Here is a 20265-nt window from a genome sequence, read left to right as displayed (position 1 = left end):
ACAGCTGTCACCTGGTCAGTCTACAGTATTTCATGGAAAAATCTGGTGTTTCTCATGTTTTGTATATTCATTCATTTATTTATGTATTTGTGTCGGTGCCATTTTACTGCCCCATCTCTGTGCTGTTTGCAGATATGTAGCAGTGTCCTCCACAGCACTGCCATGGCCCCATGCCCAACACTGAGCAGATCAGCATCGGTTACTATAGCAACGGCCATGGAACAGAGTGTGGAGCCAACATGGCTGCCAAAGAAAACTGCAGAGGCCAAGACTGACAAGCACATCATGTTAGCACAGCCATTTTGAACCTTTATCTCTTTGGGGAAACCCTTTTTGTCAGGAATTATTCTTGTGTATACGCTGTTTCAACTGTGTATAAGCTGTTTAAAAAAATGTCCTTGTTTGTTTGGCTTCTAGTTGTTTAGGTTATACTGCAGGGACATGCAAGTGACATACAGAAACCATGTGGAAAAATTAGGACTGTTTTGTCAAACATATTCAGTTTTTATGGTTTTCAGGTGGTCAACTGGGCTGAGGAGCATGGTTAAATGGTTAAGTGCTGACAATGAACAAGAGTGGAAGTAACTAATTATATTTACACCCGTTACTGTAATTGAGTAGCTTTTCTGTATATTTGTACTTTTGGGGGTATACCCCATACTTGCTCTAACATATTATTTGCTCCAATATATTTTTGTACTTTTCTATCTTCGTAAGATTTTGTAACACATATTCCTTTGACTCTAATGTGCATTTATCTTGTTAAGATTTTGCAATAGGGCTCTTGGTTTTCTTAGCCTAATATTGTCATTTAGCATTTATTGAACCTTGTGCACTTGTGGTAGTAGACTATTCTCTTTAGCATTGTACTGTGATGGCTACCGACAAGCAAACCCTTATGCGTTTTTATCTTTAATTTAGCACACTACCTTAAGGTGCATTTCCAACATGGAAAGTGCAACAGAACGGTCGTTCAAGTCGGAATTCCCAGTCGGAAATTCGGGGATAATTCATTCCACCCGAGTTCCCCGACATAAACACAGCTGACGTCACAGCATCAATGTGTACTTAAAGCTACACTAAGCGATTTTTTCTGACCACTAGAGGGTGACAGCAACTACAACACATTTTGTAAACACACACAGCAAAGCTACTGGGTGACGGAAGCCCTTAAGGACAAACCGTGCATAAAAGCTAATGGTTAAAATAAACGCACCTACGGAGAAATATCGCCGGTTACCAGTCTCACTTTGCCATATTTTTCTCCCCCTGAAGGTCACATGTCCCACAATGACAAGTGAAGAGGCAGGTAGCAGGTTTACTAGTTGAAAACGTTTACTCGCTCGCTTTATCAATTCGCCATTTCTCGGGCCGACTTTGACAACAAGTTTTAGAAAAGAGGTGAAAACAACAACACAGCTGGTCCACGTGTGTGGCTATTTGTTTATATCATTACGTCTCATGGAAATCTCCACGTAGCTCACGTTAGCTTCAGGATTGGTTACAGGGTCTGAAATCGCTTATTGCGGGTTTAATAAAACTTGATTTTACTTGATATATAATTTTTCTGTTATGAAAACGTGTTGTAACAACTTTGTAGTTTCCATTTGTAATGTAATACAGAAGACTTGTGCTCTGTTACTAGATAGAAGTCTTTGCTAGTATGAACTAGCCTGCTAACATTACTACAGCATTGTCAGATAGCTACCGTTAACGTTAATGGGCAAAGGCTTTTGCGTCCGTGTTTTCCAGAGAAGACGCACTGAAACTCATTTAGATCGGAAGTCTGTAATTCCAACTCTGAACTATCGACTTCTGACTTCCACCATTAGGTGCTGTTGGACCATGTGACCTAAATTGAGGATGGCCTACAGGTGTCTCTTTCGGAATAACCTCTCCTCATTGGTCTGTACCTCTTCACCCTGTTCTATTTATTCTGGGATGTTTTGTGGTTGTTTCATGTTTGCCTTATGAAAGTCTTACTGACTGAAACGTCGCATTAAAGTATCATGCAAGTGTAGACGGTGTGCAGGATTACATTTCTTACTCTGTGTACATTTAAAGTAAAATTTCAGCATGGTAACACTACATCTACTTAGAAATGTTTTGGTACTCTCTCCACCCCTGACAGTGATTATACAGTATTTACATGCACACTAACAATTCATTCTTAACCCAATTAAGACTACTGAAATTGTCATGTAAACGCCTTTATCTGATTATCTTAATCAGAGTAAGGTCATTATCAGAGTAAGCTTAACCAAGTCAACACACCTACATTTCTGCTCAATCTTTTAATATTTATAATTTAATAAATATAACACCTTAGATTCATGTTGTTGTTTTCTCTACTCATGGCTCAATTCCGTGGAGCAGCGAGCAGTAGACCGATCATTCAGTGAATCCATGTAAACCGGGTTATAATAGAAATTGTTTAAACATTGAAATTGAAATAGTGCCCAAGCTGATTATTCCCAGTAATCGGAGTATCGGTGTACATGTGAATGTACTCAGTGTGTTGAGTTTGAGTCTGGGTCAAGATCCAAAATAACACAGGACATTTGATGGAAGTTTTTTTTAGCCCCAGCACCTAACTAAAAATATATGTACTGTACCATGTACATTTTTAGCATGGGTGGCCCCAATGTGAATGGGAAGCCTGACCATGGCAGTGTTAGCTCCATGCTATGCATACAGGGGGGAACTAAGTCTTGTTCTGCCCAGGAGGTTCAATGCTGCTTGCTCTCCCAATTTCTACAGAATCCTGTTTAATGAAGCAAAAATGCCATCAAAAATAAACTTTAAAAAAAATCATCAGCTTAGAGGCAAGCGAATTCTGCATAATTATTCATTTTAAGCAGCCCAGACTTTGAAGAACAATGGTCTGTAGGAACCCGCTGAGGTGCAACTTCCCTCCCACGAGGCATCACTAATCTGCTGTGATGGGAGAAGTCAAAACATTAATTAATCAACTTACACTCTTAAAAAGGATCATCGCATCCGTGAGCCTAGTTTGGGACTGCACATATTTGTGTTAGTTTTCAACACAATGTATTTTAAAGCTGCACTAGGCAAGATTTTCTTGTAAAAATACACCGGCCTTATCAGCATAAATCACAAAGTGGGGCTACAACAGAGAAGAGTGTCCCATTCCTACTAATTGAGAAGCAGTAGATTTGTCCTATTTGCCAAAATGAAATTCTGGTGTTTGACAAATCAAAATATTCAGAGTGAAACACAAACTGTCTCCTAAACAGCAGTGAGCAGCGCTCTGTCCAGCACCTACTATCAATTTGGATGTACGTGCTTTTGTATATATTTAGTGAATTGTTTAACCCCCACAAAACTGCAAGGTCACTTAAAGCAATATTCCACTTAGTTTTAACATGGGGGTTATTTGGCTCTTGAAACCAGAATATAAACTACTCACCAAGATCGGATGCAGCTGGACGAGTTTGTAGCGTTTGTAGAGTTTGAATGAAGCCACGAATTTAGCCTGAAAACTTATATTAAGTAAGTTTAAGTATAAGTTTGTGAACAGATTCAACAACAGATCCCACTTTTAAAGGTCCCATATTGTTGAAAACGGGATTTCCCTTGCCTCTTTGATTATAAAGGAGTTGGATGGTCTATCTAAACATGGTGAAAGTATCAAAACACACGGTCACCAACTAAATCCACACAATCCATATTAGAAAAGCGAGCCTCTAAACGAGCCGTTTGGACTTCCGTAACTTTGTGGCGTCACAAAGGTTCGCTCATTATCATTTTTGTAAGAAATAATAGACTAACAAAGTGTTTTTTTCAAAGCGGTTGAGCGGTTGTCTTTGTTTATTACCGGAGAGTTTTCCCTACCTGTAGCTGCCGGGCAGCGGTGTCTCACGTTTCACTCTTGAAACGGTTAGCCAATCAAAACAGAGGGGTCGTTAATATTAATGAGCCTTAAAGACACAGCGACAGAAACAGCCTGTTCTTGGTAAGGCTCAGAGAGATGCTGGAAAATGGATTGAGAGTGTTTTCGGTACATGACACCACACAAACGGTTTTTAATGGACCTCAAGCCATAAAATAAAACACTGGAAAATGTAAAATATGGGACTTTTAAGACAATAAAGCAGTAATTGGTCTGTCATCATTTTGCATTATTCTTGGTTTACACTAAAATTAATATTTAAAAATACAAGTAGATTCGGTCTCCCAAACAGTAACTCTCTCTCCTAAATGGTATCCCTCTGCTATGTTGTCTTCTATCAATAAAAATACTATTTGGCAAAATTATGTTCTAAAACTTTGGACCCACAGTCAATTGAAAATCACAGTAGTGGGAGCTGTTATTGAATCTGTTCATCTGTTGCAAAAATAGCCTGAAAACTGACATTCTGTTGAATGTCAGTTTTCAGGCTATTTTTGCGGCCTCATTCAAATTAATGGGAAGTAAAAATCTGAACGCTACAAACTCATCCAGCTGCATCCGATCTTGGTGATTAGTTTATACTCTGGTTTTCATGGTGGTCAAGTGCCGAATAACCCCCATGTTAAAACTAAGTGGAATATTGCTTTAAGTCTTCAGACAAAGGGCCCGTCCCCCGGTCTGAACTTGAATCTGATAGGCCCTTTCCAATCTTATCAACAAAGTGTAAAGTCCAGAGTTATTACTGTTTACTGTAAATGACTCATTGCACTCGCTAACTTCAAGTCCAGAAATAAATTTCACTAAAATAATTCTAAAAGGAAATTATTTAAATATTATTCAAGGAGAAGAAAAGGCATTGACTTCAAAATGCCGTACTTCAAAACATTTACTTTAACTAGATTGGTTGATTTCACCTCTGAAAAGTAGATATTTTTCAGACATCTGCTGTTTTTCAGTTTTGGGTTATGAGTTTAAAATCAAGGAAAATGCAATCCAGTGTGAAAGAAAATGTAATGACAGTTGACAGGTTTGCATTACTGTATTAATCATTAAAAAGATTAATCAAATAAAGTACAATTTTGTAAAAAATTGGATGGCAAATAAAAATGTTTTTGAACCAGCTCATGTAATGTATATCAATGACATGTGTGAGGAAGTAATGGTTTGAGTGTGTGTGTGTGTGTGTGTGTGTGTGTGTGTGTGTGTGTAAATGAGAGACTTTGGCCTGACAAAGCTCCGCCCCTGACCTGACTCACCTGCGACAAACCAGGAAACAGAAGCTGTCATTCTTCGACTCCTCACTGAGAAGAGACACACAGACCGAGAGACAGACGATAAGATTCACCTTCAGACCAAAGTCACGACTTTCACTGAAGGAGGACAGCTACAGGTGGGGATACTGGAATACTGGAATACTGGAATACTGGAATACTGGCACTTCTACCTGCTGCTGATTTCCTGTTTGAGCGGTCTGCCTGGTGAGTTCTGAGCTTCACTCAGAGAGAAAATGTCTTCCAGATCAGAGGGGGATCTCTCCTGTCCCATCTGCCATGACATCTTTAACGATCCAGTCATCCTGAAATGCAGCCACAGCTTCTGTAAAGCTTGTCTGCAGAAATGGTGGACAGAGAAAAAAATACATGATTGTCCACTTTGTAACAGAAGATCTTCAAAGAGCAAACCACTTCTTAACTTGGCGTTAAGGAACCTGTGTGAGGCTTTCTTACTGGAGAGAGATCAGAGACCTTCAGCAGCATCTGAGATTCTCTGCAGTCTGCACTCTGAGAAACTCAAGCTCTTCTGTCTGGACCATCAGCAGCCAGTGTGTCTTGTCTGTCGAGATTCAAAAACACACAACAACCACAGATTCAGACCCATCGATGAAGTTGCACAGGATCACAAAGAGGAACTCCAGAAATCACTGAAGCCCTTACAGGAGAAACTGGAGCTCTTTAATAAAGTCAAAGGAAACTGCGATCAAACAGCAGAACACATTAAGGTCCAGGCCCGACGCACAGAGAGGCAGATTAAGGAGCAGTTTGAGAAGCTTCACCAGTTTCTACAAGAGGAAGAGGAGGCCAGGATCACTGCACTGAGGGAGGAAGAGGAGCAGAAGAGTCGGACGATGAAGGAGAAGACTGAGGGTCTGAGCAGAGAGATAGCAGCTCTTTCAGACACAGTCAGAGCCGTAGAGAAGGAGCTGAGAGCTGAAGATGCCTTGTTCCTGCAGAACTACAAGGCTACAGTGGAAAGAGTCCAGCGCCCCCTGCTGGAGGATCCACAGCTGGTCTCAGGAGCTCTGATAGACGAGGCCAAACACCTGGGCAACCTGAGCTTCACAGTCTGGGACAAGATGAAGGAGATGGTCTCCTACACTCCTGTGATTCTGGACCCCAACACTGCCCATCCAGGACTCATTTTATCTGATGATCTGACCAGTGTCAGATGTGGAGAGAAACAGCAGCTTCCTGAAAACCCAGAGAGGATTCATTGCTACTGGTCTGTCCTGGGCTCTGAGGGCTTTAACTCAGGGACTCACAGCTGGGATGTTGAGGTTGGAGACAGTCCTGTCTGGGTAGTAGGCGTGGCAGCAGAGTCTTTCCAGAGGAAGGGAGAAGTAAAGAATAGATTTTGGTTAATATCGTTCAGTAATGATAAATACAAAACATACTCCCCACCAGATCCAGAAACTGTTCTCCCAGTGAAGAAGAAGCTCCAGAGGATCAGAGTACAACTGGACTGGAACAGAGGAAAGCTGTCATTCTCTGATCCTGATACTAACACACACATACACACCTTCACACACACTTTCACTGACACGCTGTTTCCACGAATTGACTCTTTGACTGAACTAAAGATTTTACCATTGACGGTTTCTGTAACAGTGAAACAGCACATTTAATGATGATGATGACAATGATAACTGACTCACTATATTGCACAATATATCATGTCAGTTTCAACATTTTCACCAATCTGTGTTATTTAGGGACAGATTGCAAAATCATACAAAACTGCCTTTAATTAAACAGTGAATACAGTTAGGGCTGCAACTAAATTTTTTTTTTCATTATCAATTAATCTAACGATTATTTTTTCGATTAATCAATGAATCAGTTAGTTTATAAAATATCAAAAATAATGACAAATGCCCATCACAAGAGGCCAGAGGCTAGTCATTCTTAAAGGTCCCATATTTTACACTTTCCAGTGTTTTATTTTATGTCTTGAGGTCCATTCAAAGCTGTGTGTGTGGTGTCATGAACCAAAAACACTCTCAATCCATTTTTACACGTTCATTTTCCAGCATCTCTCTGAGCCTTACCAAGAACAGGCTGTTTCTGTCGCCGTGTCTTTAAGGCTCATTAATATTAACGACCCACTGTTTTGATTGGCTAACCGTTTCAAGAGTGAAACGTGAGACAGCTACAGGTAGGGAAAACTCTCTGGTAATAAACAATGACAACCGCTCAACCGCTTTGAAAAAAACACTTTGTTCGTCTATTATTTCTTACAAAAATGACAATGAGCGAACCTTTGTGATGCCACAAAGTTACGGAAGTCCAAACGGCTCGTTTAGAGGCTCGCTTTTCTAATATGGATTGTGTGGATTTAGTTGGCGACTGTGCGTTTTGATACTTTCACCATGTTTAGATAGAACATCCAACTCCTTTATAATCACAGAGGCAAGGGGAATCCCGTTTTCAACAATATGGGACCTTTAAAACTGCTTATTTAGTCTGACAAGCAGCCAAATAACCCCAAAGTTTTCATTTCAAAATTAAACAAAGGGGAGAAGAGCAGCAAATCTTATAATTTGTGAAGCTGTAACCAGCAAATATTTGGAATTTTTACATTAGAAATGACCAAAAATTTGAAACTACATGAAAATGACAAAATTTTCTGTCGATTGATTAGTCGATTAATCAATTAATCGACTAATCGTTTCAGCACTAGATGCAATAAGCAATCAAAAGTCATGGATTCAGGGGTCTTCAGGGGTCAAAATGATCTCACACAAATACGTGAAATGAACATAAACTCTAAAATGGCGATTTACGTGCTGTGGACACGTATTATGGGAAAATAATGTTTCTCTACCACAAACTAAATTACATTCCCTCGCAACAAATTGAAATGCGCTCCTCCGCCAAAAATTTAAATACGTTCCTCCGCCACGAATTGAACTACGTTCCAAAGGTTGGTTAACGGTTAAATTTAGGCAAGTAAAATGACTTTGGTTAAGTTTAGACAAGTAAAACAAGTTTGGTTATGGTTAGGGTTAAGGTTATGGTTAAGTTTAGGCAAGTAAAGCAATGGTTTGGTCATGGTTAAGTAAGAAAAGTGTTAAAAATTAAAATGTGACTTATGGTTGAAATGTCCTTTGTAAACGCAGGGAATCGAACCTCGGTTGCCGGCATCAAAGGCAAATGCATACGCCCATCCACCTTGCTACTGCTATGTGACACTACGTCCTGTTTATAGTCGTGTCTCCTTCATGTAAGCTTTTTGTGCTGGGAATACGTGTATTTGACACTTTATGTTCCATCAGCACGTAATTTGATGTTAAAAAGTGGTGTTCATTTCATGTTTTTGTCTGAGATCAGGTTGTCAGGGGTTCAGTTTCCCAAAATCAACTCAACAGGAATTGTCATGTTGCAAGTCAGCGAAGCAAAGCTGATCTTTCTGCATAGATGTTTGCTGTGGAACAAATATGGGCAGGCAGCAGCCTAAATGACAGAGAAGTGTGATTGAGACCTGGAGGTTTATATCCTGGTTTAAATCCAGTAGAAGACAATGGTTGTACTGGGCAGCTACCAGTTGGGAATGTGTGTACATGTTTTATAATGTGTGAAACAGTAAAATTATGTTAATCCTGAGATATTTTACCTTGCAATCAAGTTTGTATATTCTTTGACTTTTTGCATATTTTGTTCTGGTACAAAATCATTTGAAATTGCTTGTTATTTGGGTTTTGTGTATGGGATCTACACAGTCAGCATGTTCAGACTGTAAAGAAAATTCTAGAAATGTTATGTCACGAAGCAGTCTTTGCCCCGTTGTACATTTGCAACATGGCTGAACAGAGCACAACTGTTGGTTCAACAGAGTTGAACTGAATGGAAAAAACAATAATACAATAAAGCCAAAAATGAACCACAAGTACAAATTTAAAAGACATGGATATTCCTTGATAACTATAGTGCTACAGCATTCCATTTCCTGTGGTATTTACATTCATAATATCATAAAATAGCCGAAGATTGCTTGCTAGCTAGGCTATTGCTAGCTCCATTGCTAACAGGACAGAATCTTATTGTTTCACAATGTGTGAAACAGAAAAATAATTTTAATCCAAAATTGTTTTACCTTACACTCAAGTTTGTGTATTCTTTGACTTTTTGCATATTTTGTTCTGCTAAAAAATCGTTTGAAATTTGGGTTTTGTGTCTGAGATCTACACAGTCAGCATGTTCAGACTGTAAAGAAAATTCTGGAAATGTGAAGGTATAAAATTCAAATAAAACAAAATCATGGTGCACAGAATTGCACAGTATTGAAGTTAAAACTTTTTACACTGTTACCTCTCACTGCCATTTGGAGCGGCCAACATGCGAAGCTGCCTTGGCCCCGTTGTATATTTGCAACATGGCTGAACAGAGCACAGAGTTGTAGGTGAATGGAAAAAAAATTCATATCATCCACTTAATGAGCCATTGTCAAATAACACTTCTATTCAGGGCCTGCAGGGGGGCCATAGATGATGAACATTCCTTTTTGATTTCCACCCAGTCTCCAGTTTCCTTGATGGGTAGGGATTTGTTATGTAAATTGTATGCTACCATGTTCTTTTCCCCAGAAGGAGTCAGTTTGTTAATTCCAGAAAATGTTATCAATGTACTAAATTACTGGCTTGTATTCAGGTTGTGACAACTTTTTATAATTGGTCTATAACAGCAGATGTGTTTTCAAATGAGAGTCTGTTTTCTATTGCAACTATACAGGCTATATCTAAACTCAACCAATCTCTTGGCCCAGATTTGTTAACTCTGCACCACCACATAGAGTTACTTTAAAACCAGATGCAGAATTACCTTGTATGCGACAGTACAACAATTCACCTTAGGCGTTAGAAGGTATACGCCCAGTAATTAAATCTTTGTTACAACAGAATGTCATAGTGCCAACTTCTAGCCCTTGTAACACATCGATGATGCCAATTCCAAAGCCTAATAGACCAGATTCATGGAGATTTGTACAGGACCTGAGAGAGATAAATGCATGTGTTGTTCCCACGGCTCCCATAGTCCCAGATGTTTCGTCAATTTTGACAAGTATTCCTAGGTGCAAACAGCACCTATTACACAGTTGTTGACTTGTGTTCCGCCTTCTTTTCAATTCCATTACATCCAGATTCACAATATCTATTTGCGTTTACTTATGATGGTCAGCAATACACCTGGACCAGGTTACCACAGGGCTACACTGAGAGTAGACTGTGTATGCAGCAGCTGTCAGACGAGATCTGAAAGACTTGGAATTGCCAGGCGGCAGTACATTGATGCAGTACGCTGATGATCTGTTGATAGCCTCTCCATCTCACTCAGCCTGCACAACAGACTCCATCATGCTCTTGACCACCCTAGCTGAGAAAGGACATGTTGCCTCATTGAATAAACTCCAGTTTTGTCTTCCCAAGGTTGACTATTTAGGCCATGCTCTCTGTACCGGACAGCATCTACTCTCTTCATCCAGAGTAGCTGCACTCTCTTCCCTGGCGAAACCTTGCACAAAGAAAGAACTTCTTTTCTAGGCATGTGTAACTATTGCAGGCAGTGGATCTTCGATTATCGCTCCATGGATGCTGTGCTGAGACCTGCAGCGAATGAACTCACAGCTCCCAATGTTGTGGAATGGACATCCGACATGGATGCTGCCTTTCTGGCCCTAAAGACTGCACTGCAAGCTGCTCCAGGTTTGGGCATCCTTGATTACACATTGCCTTTTCACCTCTTTGTGGCCGAGAGAGAGAGGGGTTTGCAACTGGTATCCTGGCACAACAACATGGTAATGGCAAATGCCCGATTGCATACTATTCAGCTCAACTCCCTGCTGTGGTTCGTGGTCATCCTGGTTGTCTATGGTCTATTGCTGCCACTGCATTAATGATTGAGAAAAGTACTCCCATTGTACTAGATTCAAAATGCACTGTCTATGTACCTCATGCAATACAAATTCTCCTCCAGAAGGCGGCCACACAACACTTCACTGTTGCACGCTGTTCACAATATGAAGCTGCTATTTTAGGTCATGCTAATGTCACTGTTGTTAGGTCGCCAGTTGTTAATCCAGTTACCCTTGTACCGCCATCAGACTCTACTGATAATGTGTTGATATGCTTTCCAGAAGGATAGAGGCAATGCCCTCTAGAAAATGTGATGCCAAGTCAGTAGTTAAGCTACTAGTACAACAAATCATTCCTAGGTTTGGCATCCCGAAGTCCTTGAACAGTGATAGAGGAACTCACTTCACTCATGCTGTTATCAAACAGTTGTGTAAAGTCCTAGGAATAAACTGGCAATTACATACGCCATACCATCCTGAGGCTTCAGGATTGGTAGAACGCATGAACGGTGCCTTGAAACAGGACAGGGATCAAATGGCCAGATGCTCTTCCTCTTGTACTAATGTCTCTAAGATCTTCTCCCAACAGAACAACGGGATTGTCTACTCATGGGGCAACCAGTGTCAACAGGGTCCTCACCTCCTCTTACACCACAGCAGGTGACTCTACAATGGACAGATGAAGTGACCCTGCGGTATATGTCTGCACTAACTGCTCAATTGAAAAAATCCAATTCACAGGTGGCAGCAACATTCCCGCCAGCAGTGGTGGGGCCCAGACATTCTTTCCAGGCAGGAGAATATGTTTGGATAAAATCAGTTGTCAAGTCTTCTTGTTTGTCTCCTCAGTGGAAAGGTCCCTTCCAGGTGTTGCTGACCAGTGATACGGCAATAAAGGTAGCAGGCAAGCCAACATGGATTCACGGCTCCCACTGCAAAAGATGCCTAACCCCAGAGGTGACGGGGGAAAAAACAGATGGACCCAGTGGAACAGCTCCCTGATAGGATGCCTCATCGTGGTGGACATGGATATTGCTTGATAACTATTAGTGCTACAGCATTCCATTCCCTGTGGTATTTACATTCATAATCCCCTGAAATAGCCGAAGATTGCTTGCTAGCTAGGCTATCGCTAGCTCGATTGCTAACATTAGCCTAGAAGTTGTGAACAGTTGAGGAAACGTTCTCCAATTTTCCCACCATAAAGCACGTGAACTCAAACTATTCAGATGGCCAAGTTGTGATGTATTCCTGACTCAGAGAAAAGTACGACCCCACAACACTTGAATGCAGGGTCAGTGTAAAGTCCAGAGTCATGACTGTTTACTGTAAATGACAAGTCTCACTGCACTCACTACCTTCAAGTCCAGAAAAAAATCTCACAAATAATTCCAAGAGGGAATAATTTAAAGATTATTCAAGGAGAAGAAAAGGCTGAGACTTTTAAAAATGCTAACCTAATCCTACCATAACTCAAAAAAAGGCCTACGTTAGTATAGTAACTAGATTATTTGATATCGGTTTCTTTAACCTCTGAAAAGTAGATATTTTCCAGACATTTGCTGTTTTTCAGTTTTGGGTTGTGAGTTTAAAATCAAGGAAAATGCAATCCAGTGTGAAAGAAAATGTTGTGACAGTTTTGCATTCCTGTTTTAAACAAGTACAATTTTGGGAAAAAAAATACATGGGAAAAGGACTGTAAACAAAAATGTTTTTGAACCAGCTCATGTATCAATGACGTGTGTGAGGCAAATAATGGTATGTGTGTGTGTGTGTGTATGTGTGTGTATAAATAAGACACAAAGCTCCGCCCCTGACCTGAGCCACCTGAGACAAACCAGGAAACAGAGGCTGTGATTCTTTCACTCCTCACTGAGAAGAGACACAGACAGAGAGACAGACGATAAGATTCACCTTCAGACCAAACCCACGACTTCAACTGAGGGAGGACAGCTACAGGAGGGAATACTGGGAATACTGGGAATACTGGAATACTGCCACGTCTACCTGCTGCTGACTCCACACTCTGATTTAGAAGAACCACAACTCAAAAGTGAAAGTTAAAAAATGAATTTTCGAGAGCAGGGAGCGGTGCCACAACTGACTGACTGAGTTCCTGTTTGAGCGGTCTGCCTGGTGAGTTTTGAGCTTCACTCAGAGAGAAAGTGGCTTCCAGATCAGAGGAGGATCTCTCCTGTCCTGTCTGCCATGACATCTTTAAAGATCCTGTCATCCTGACATGCAGCCACACCTTCTGTAAAGCCTGTCTGCAGAAATGGTGGACAGAGAAACTAATACATGATTGTCCAGTTTGTAAGAGAACATCTTCAAGGAGCGAACCACTTCCTAACTTGGCGTTAAGGAACCTGTGTGAGGCTTTCTTACTGGAGAGAGATCAGAGAGCTTCAGCAGGATCTGAGCTTCTCTGCAGTCTGCACTCTGAGAAACTCAAGCTCTTCTGTCTGGACCATCAGCAGACAGTGTGTCTTGTCTGTCGAGATTCAAAAACACACACCAGCCACAGATTCAGACCCATCGATGAAGCTGCACAGGATCACAAGGAGGAACTCCAGAAATCACTGAAGCCCTTACAGGAGAAACTGAAGTTCTTTAATGAAGTCAAAGGAAACTGTGATCAAACAGCAGAACACATTAAGGTCCAGGCGGGACGCACAGAGAGGCAGATTAAGGAGCAGTTTAAGAAGCTTCACCAGTTTCTAGAAGAGGAAGAGGAGGTCAGGATCACTGCACTGAGGGAGGAAGAGGAGCAGAAGAGTCGGACGATGAAGGAGAAGACTGAGGGTCTGAGCAGAGAGATAGCAGCTCTTTCAGACACATTCAGAGCCGTAGAGAAGGAGCTGAGAGCTGAAGACGTCTCGTTCCTGCAGAACTACAAGGCGATAGTGGAAAGAGTCCAGCGCCCCCTGCTGGAGGATCCACAGCTGGTCTCAGGAGCTCTGATAGATGAGGCCAAACACCTGGGCAACCTGAGCTTCACAGTCTGGGACAAGATGAAGGAGATGGTCTCCTACACTCCTGTGATTCTGGATCCAAACACTGCTGGTACAGAACTCATCCTGTCTGATGATCTGACCAGTGTGAGACGTGGAGAGATTCAGCAGCTTCCTGAAAACCCAGAGAGGTTTAAATACCTCTCTGTCCTGGGATCAGAGGGCTTTAACTCAGGGACTCACAGCTGGGATGTTGAGGTTGGAGACAGTACAGACTGGATAGTGGGTGTGGTAACAGAGTCTGTCCAGAGGAAGGGAGCAATAAGTGATGGATTTTGGGTAATATGGCTCAATAATGGTAAATACAGAATATACTCCCCACCAGATCCAGTCACTGATCTCCCAGCGAAGAAGAAGCTCCAGAGGATCAGAGTACAACTGGACTGGAACAAAGGAAAGCTGTCATTCTTTGATGCTGACACTAACACACACATACACACCATCACACACACTTTCACTGACAAGCTGTTTCCGCTAATTGAAACTTTAACTGAACTAAAGATTTTACCATTGAAGGTCTCTGTAACACTGAAACAGCACATTTAATGATGATGATGATGACGTTGACGATGATGATGGTGATAATTGACTCATGGTACTGCCTAATATATCAGGTATCACATAAATATCAGTTTCAACATTTTCAACTGTTATTTGGGGACAGATTGCAAAATCATACAAAAGCTGCCTTTCTTTAAACAGTGGATACAATTAAGGCCACAACTAATGATTGTTTTCATTATCAAAGGTATATGTAACATTTCCACATTAAAATATCTAAAAACGACTAGACCTATATTATATAGCTTTATAGCACTGCCTCGTAGCACCTATGTCCTGTTGGACCAGAACTTAGCTTTATAGCACTTACTCTCGTTGCTCTCTCCTAACTAGAACCTTGCTTGTGTTGTATGAAAATCTCATGTGTAAGTCGCTTTGGATAAAAGCGTCTGCCAAATGTGAAATTGTTGTAAAGTGATTCTTAAAATTTCTTATTTATTTTGACAAGCAGCCAAAAAAAAAATAAATGTCATTTTATAATGAAACAAAACAGAGAAAAGCAGCAAATCTTAGAATTTGTGAAGCTGTAACCAGCAATATTTGGTATATTTACTTGAGAAATGACAAAAAATTTGAAATGAAATTAAAATGACCACATTTTCTGTCGATCGATTAATCGACTAATCATTTCAGCACTAGATGCAAATCAGAAATCATGGATTTACACAATGTCTTTAGTGGTTCAGTTTCCCAAAATCAACTCAGCAGGAAGTTTGTGTTTTTGTCCCGTTGCAAGTCAGCGAAGCAAAGCTGATCTTTCTGCAGAGATGTTTGCTGTGGAACAAATACGGGCAGGCAGCAGCCTAAATGATAGAGAAGTGAGATTGAGACCTGGAGGTTTATATCCTGGTTTAAATCCAGTAGAAGACGCTGGTTGTACTGGGCAGCTCCCAGTTGGGAATGTGTATAAATATTTTATAATGTGTGAAACAGCAAAATTATTCTAATCCTAAAATATTTTTACCTTGCAATCAAGTTTGTGTATTCTTTGACTTTTTGCATATTTTGTTCTGCTACAAAATCATTTGAAATTGCTTGTTATTTGGGTTTTGTGTCTGAGATCTACACAGTCAGCATGTTCAGACTGTAAAGAAAATTCTGGAAATGTGAAGGTATAAAATTCAAATAAAAGAAAATCATGGTGCACAGAATTACACAGTATTGAAGTTAAAACTTTTTACACTGTTACCTCTCACTGCCATTTGGAGCGGCCAACATGCGAAGCTGCCTTGGCCCCGTTGTATATTTCCAACATGTCTGAACAGAGAACAGAGTTGAACTGAATGGAAAAAAATTAATACAATGAAGCCGAAAATGAACCACAAGTACAAATGTAAAATACATTCCTTGATAACTTAAGTGCTATGGCATTCAATTTCCTGTGGTATTTACATTCATAATCCCTTGAAACAGCCGAAGATTGCTTGCTAGCTAGGCTATCGCTAGCTTGATTGCTAACTTTAGCCTAGAAGTTGTAAACAGTTGAGGGAACTTCCTCTAATTTTCCCACCATGAAGCATGTGAACGCAAACTATTCAGATGGCCGAGTTGTGATGTATTCCCGACTCAGAGAAAAGTACGACCCGACAACACTTGAATGCAGAGTCAGTGTAAAGTCCAGAGTTATGACTGTTTACTGTAAATGACAAGTCTCACTGCACTCACTACCTTCAAGTCCAGAAAAAAATCTCACAGATAATTCCAAGAAAGAATGATTTAAAGATTATTCAAGGAGAAGAAAAGGCTGAGAGTTTAAAAATCCTAACCTAATCCTACCGTAACTCAAAAAAATTTACTTTAATATAGTAACTAGATTAGTTGATATTGGTTTCTTTCACCTCTGAAAAGTAGATATTTTCCAGACATCTGCTGTTTTTCAGTTTTGGGTTGTGAGTTTAAAATCAAGGAAAATGCAATCCTGTGTGAAAGAAAATGTTATGACAGTTTTGCATTCCTGTTTTAAACAAGTACAATTTTGGGAAAAAATTACATGGGAAAAGGACTGTAAATAAAAAAGTTTTTGAACCAGCTCATGTATCAATGACGTGTGTGAGGAAATAATGGTATGTGTGTGTGTGTGTGTGTGTGTGTATAAGACACAAAGCTCCTCCCCTGACCTGACTCACCTGAGACAAACCAGGAAACAGGCTGTCATTCTTCCACTCCTCACTGAGAAGAGACACAGACAGAGAGACAGACGATAAGATTCACCTTCAGACCAAACCCATGACTTCCACTGAGGGAGGAGAGCTACAGGAGGGAATACTGGGAATACTGGGAATACTGGAATACTGCCACTTCAACCTGCTGCTGACTCCACACACTGAATAGGAGATTTAGAAGAACCACGACTCAAAAGTGAAAGTAAAAAAGTGAATTTTCGAGAGCAGGGAGTGGTGCCACAACTGACTGTTTGAGCGGTCTGCCTGGTGAGTTTTGAGCTTCACTCAGACAGAAAATGGCTTCCAGATCAGAGGAGGATCTCTCCTGTCCCATCTGCCATGACATCTTTAAAGATCCTGTCATCCTGACATGCAGCCACAGCTTCTGTAAAGCTTGTCTGCAGAAATGGTGGACAGAGAAACTAATACATGATTGTCCACTTTGTAACAGAAGATCTTCAAGAGGGGAACCACCTTGTAACTTGGCGTTAAGGAACCTGTGTGAGGCTTTTTTACTGGAGAGAGATCAGAGAGCTTCAGCAGGATCTGAGCCTCTCTGCAGTCTGCACTCTGAGAAACTCAAGCTCTTCTGTCTGGACCATCAGCAGACAGTGTGTCTTGTCTGTCGAGATTCAAAAACACACAACAACCACAGATTCAGACCCATTGATGAAGCTGCACAGGATCACAAGGAGGAACTTCAGGAATCACTGAAGCCCTTACAGGAGAAACTGGAGCTCTTTAATGAAGTCAAAGGAAACTGTGATCAAACAGCAGAACACATTAAGGTCCAGGCCGGACGCACAGAGAGGCAGATTAAGAAGCAGTTTAAGAAGCTTCACCAGTTTCTAGAAGAGGAAGAGGAGGCCAGGATCGCTGCACTGAGGGAGGAAGAGCAGCAGAAGAGTCGGATGATAAAGGAGAAGACTGAGGGTCTGAGCAGAGAGATAGCAGCTCTTTCAGACACAGTCAGAGCTGTAGAGAAGGAGCTGAGAGCTGAAGACGTCTCGTTCCTGCAAAACTACAAGGCTACAGTGGAAAGAGTCCAGCGCCCCCTGCTGGATGATCCACAGCTGGTCTCAGGAGCTCTGATAGACGAGGCCAAACACCTGGGCAACCTGAGCTTCACAGTCTGGCACAAGATGAAGGAGATGGTCTCCTACACTCCTGTGATTCTGGATCCAAACACTGCCAATCCAACATTAATCCTGTCTGAGGATCTGACCAGTGTGAGACTTGGAGAGAGACAGCAACTTCCTGAAAACACAGAGAGGTTTAAATACCGCTCTGTCCTGGGATCAGAAGGCTTTAACTCAGGGACTCACAGCTGGGATGTTGAGGTTGGAGACTGTCCTGTCTGGGTCATGGGCGTGGCAACAGAGTCTGTCCAGAGGAAGGGAGGACTAAAGGATGGATTATGGGCAATATTGCTCAATAATGGTAAATACAGAATATACTCCCCACCAGATCCAGTCACTGATCTCCCAGTGAAGAAGAAGCTCCAGAGGATCAGAGTACAACTGGACTGGAACAGAGGAAAGCTGTCATTCTCTGATGCTGATACTAACACACACATACACACCTTCACACACACTTTCACTGACAAGCTGTTTCCACTAATTGAAACTTTAACTGAACTAAAGATTTTACCATTGAAGGTCTCTGTAACACTGAAACAGCACATTTAATGATGATGATGATGATGATGATGATGATGATGATGATGGTGATGATGATGATGGTGATAACTGACTCATGGTACTGCCTAATATATCGTGTATCACATAAATATCAGTTTCAACATTTTAACAACTGTTATTTGGGGGTAGATTGCAAAATCATACAAAAGCTGCCATCTTTAAACAGCGGATACAATTAGGGCCACAACTAATGATTGTTTTCATTATCAATTAAAGGTATAATATGTAACATTTCCGCATTAAAATATCTAAAAACTACTAGACCTATGTTATGTATTTTTTTTTAGATCTTAGTCGTTTTTAACTATATCTTTTAACTGGATGAAGGATTTTAGTCATCGGACGTCTGGATCTTAAGTTATCAGAGAAACAAGCTGAGCAAACAGCCCCCCCCCCCCCCCGGGACGTCCTGTGTCCGCCAAAGAGCGTCGGAGAAACACAGATTTTTAACGTGAAACTGCTTTATTCTGTGTTTTTACCGGTTTTAATTATCGGGTCCGTTTGTTTTGGAGAGGAGGAGACCTCTACAGATAATTCGGCTCCTGGTAAAAACCTCCTGAACAATGTACACTGAAGGAATCCTAACCTAAAAATAAAAACGGCAATGGTGGTTGTTTAACAATGAACACAACAACTCCCATGATCCCACCCTACTTCACGACGTCATCAAACTCCATCTTTTGTTACTGTTTTGATTGAGAGACCCCTAGCGGCAGAAAATTACATATTGTGCATTTAATATAACAATTATTTGTTTGATTTATCGATTAATCATTTAGTTTATAAAATGTCAAAAATAGTGACACATGCCCATCACATGTTACCAGAGTCCAAAGTGATTCTTAAAATTTCTTATTTATTTTGACAAGCAGCCAAAAAAAAACAAATTTTTCATTTTATAATGAAACACAACAGAGAAAAGCAGCAAATCTTAGAATTTGTGAAGCTGTAACCAGCAAATATTTGATATATTTACTTGAGAAATGACTAAAAATTTGAAATGAAATGAAAATGACCACATTTTCTGTCGATCGATTAACCGACTAATCGTTTCAGCTCTAGATGCAAATCAGAAGTCATGGATTTACACAATGTCTTTAGTGGTTCAGTTTCCCAAAATCAACTCAGCAGGAAGTTTGTGTTTTTGTCCCGTTTCAAGTCAGCGAAGCAAAGCTGATCTTTCTGCAGAGATGTTTGCTGTGGAACAAATACGGGCAGGCAGCAGCCTAAATGATAGAGAAGTGAGATTGAGACCTGGAGGTTTATATCCTGGTTTAAATCCAGGAGAAGACGCTGGTTGTACTGGGCAGCTCCCAGCTGGGAATGTGTGTAAATGTTTTATAATGTGTGAAAAGCAAAATCATTTTAATCCTGTTTTACCTTACAATCAAGTTTGTATATTCTTTGACTTTTTGCATATTTTGTTCTGCTACAAAATCATTTGAAATTGCTTGTTATTTGGGTTTTGTGTCTGAGATCTACACAGTCAGCATGTTCAGACTGTAAAGAAAATTCTGGAAATGTGAAGGTATAAAATTCAAATAAATTAAAATCATGGTGAACAGAATTGCACAGTATTGAAGTTAAAACTTTTTACACTGTTACCTCTCACTGCCATTTGGAGCGGCCAACATGTGAAGCTGCCTTGGCCCCGTTGTATATTTCCAACATGTCTGAACAGAGAACAGAGTTGTACGTTAACGGAAAAAAAATCATACAATGAAGCCGAAAATGATAACTTAAGTGCTATGGCATTCAATTTCCTGTGGTATTTACATTCATAATCCCCTGAA

General features: G+C 40.6%; 3 protein-coding genes across 3 annotated transcripts; all 3 read left to right on the top strand.

The window, feature by feature from the left end:
• The first annotated feature begins 5420 nt into the window (after positions 1 to 5420).
• LOC139654624 (E3 ubiquitin-protein ligase TRIM39-like) lies at positions 5421 to 6815 on the top strand. The gene has a single exon (XM_071531741.1). The coding sequence runs from the start codon at positions 5421 to 5423 to the stop codon at positions 6813 to 6815; it is 1395 nt and encodes a 464-aa protein (XP_071387842.1).
• Positions 6816 to 10840: 4025 nt separating this feature from the next.
• LOC139654625 (E3 ubiquitin-protein ligase TRIM39-like) lies at positions 10841 to 14810 on the top strand. Its single transcript, XM_071531742.1, has 3 exons — positions 10841 to 10960; positions 11628 to 11698; positions 13197 to 14810. Exons 1-3 carry the CDS (start codon positions 10841 to 10843, stop codon positions 14593 to 14595), a joined length of 1590 nt encoding a protein of 529 aa, XP_071387843.1. The 3' UTR covers positions 14596 to 14810.
• A 2215-nt stretch (positions 14811 to 17025) lies between these two features.
• On the top strand, positions 17026 to 18525 carry LOC139654623 (E3 ubiquitin-protein ligase TRIM39-like). Its single transcript, XM_071531740.1, has one exon. The coding sequence runs from the start codon at positions 17069 to 17071 to the stop codon at positions 18458 to 18460; it is 1392 nt and encodes a 463-aa protein (XP_071387841.1). The 5' UTR covers positions 17026 to 17068; the 3' UTR covers positions 18461 to 18525.
• Positions 18526 to 20265: the final 1740 nt, after the last annotated feature.

This window comes from Centroberyx affinis, unplaced genomic scaffold (assembly GCF_046629955.1).
Source record: "Centroberyx affinis isolate AG114_WGS23_722 - 3 ecotype Tasmania unplaced genomic scaffold, CSIRO-AGI_Caff_v1 ptg002122l_1, whole genome shotgun sequence".
NCBI classification, from domain to species: Eukaryota; Metazoa; Chordata; class Actinopteri; order Beryciformes; family Berycidae; genus Centroberyx; species Centroberyx affinis.
This window is presented reverse-complemented; position numbering and strand designations above follow the sequence as displayed.

Coding starts and splice junctions, on each gene's coding strand:
- LOC139654624 (XM_071531741.1), top strand. CDS start 5,421: ATGTCTTCCAGATCAGAGGGGGATCTCTCCTGTCCCATCTGCCATGAC.
- LOC139654625 (XM_071531742.1), top strand. CDS start 10,841: ATGGATGCTGCCTTTCTGGCCCTAAAGACTGCACTGCAAGCTGCTCCA. Junction 10,961..11,627: donor GAGAGAGGGGTTTGCAACTG/GTATCCTGGCAC, acceptor TTCTCCCAACAG/AACAACGGGATTGTCTACTC. Junction 11,699..13,196: donor CTCCTCTTACACCACAGCAG/GTGACTCTACAA, acceptor AGCTTCACTCAG/AGAGAAAGTGGCTTCCAGAT.
- LOC139654623 (XM_071531740.1), top strand. CDS start 17,069: ATGGCTTCCAGATCAGAGGAGGATCTCTCCTGTCCCATCTGCCATGAC.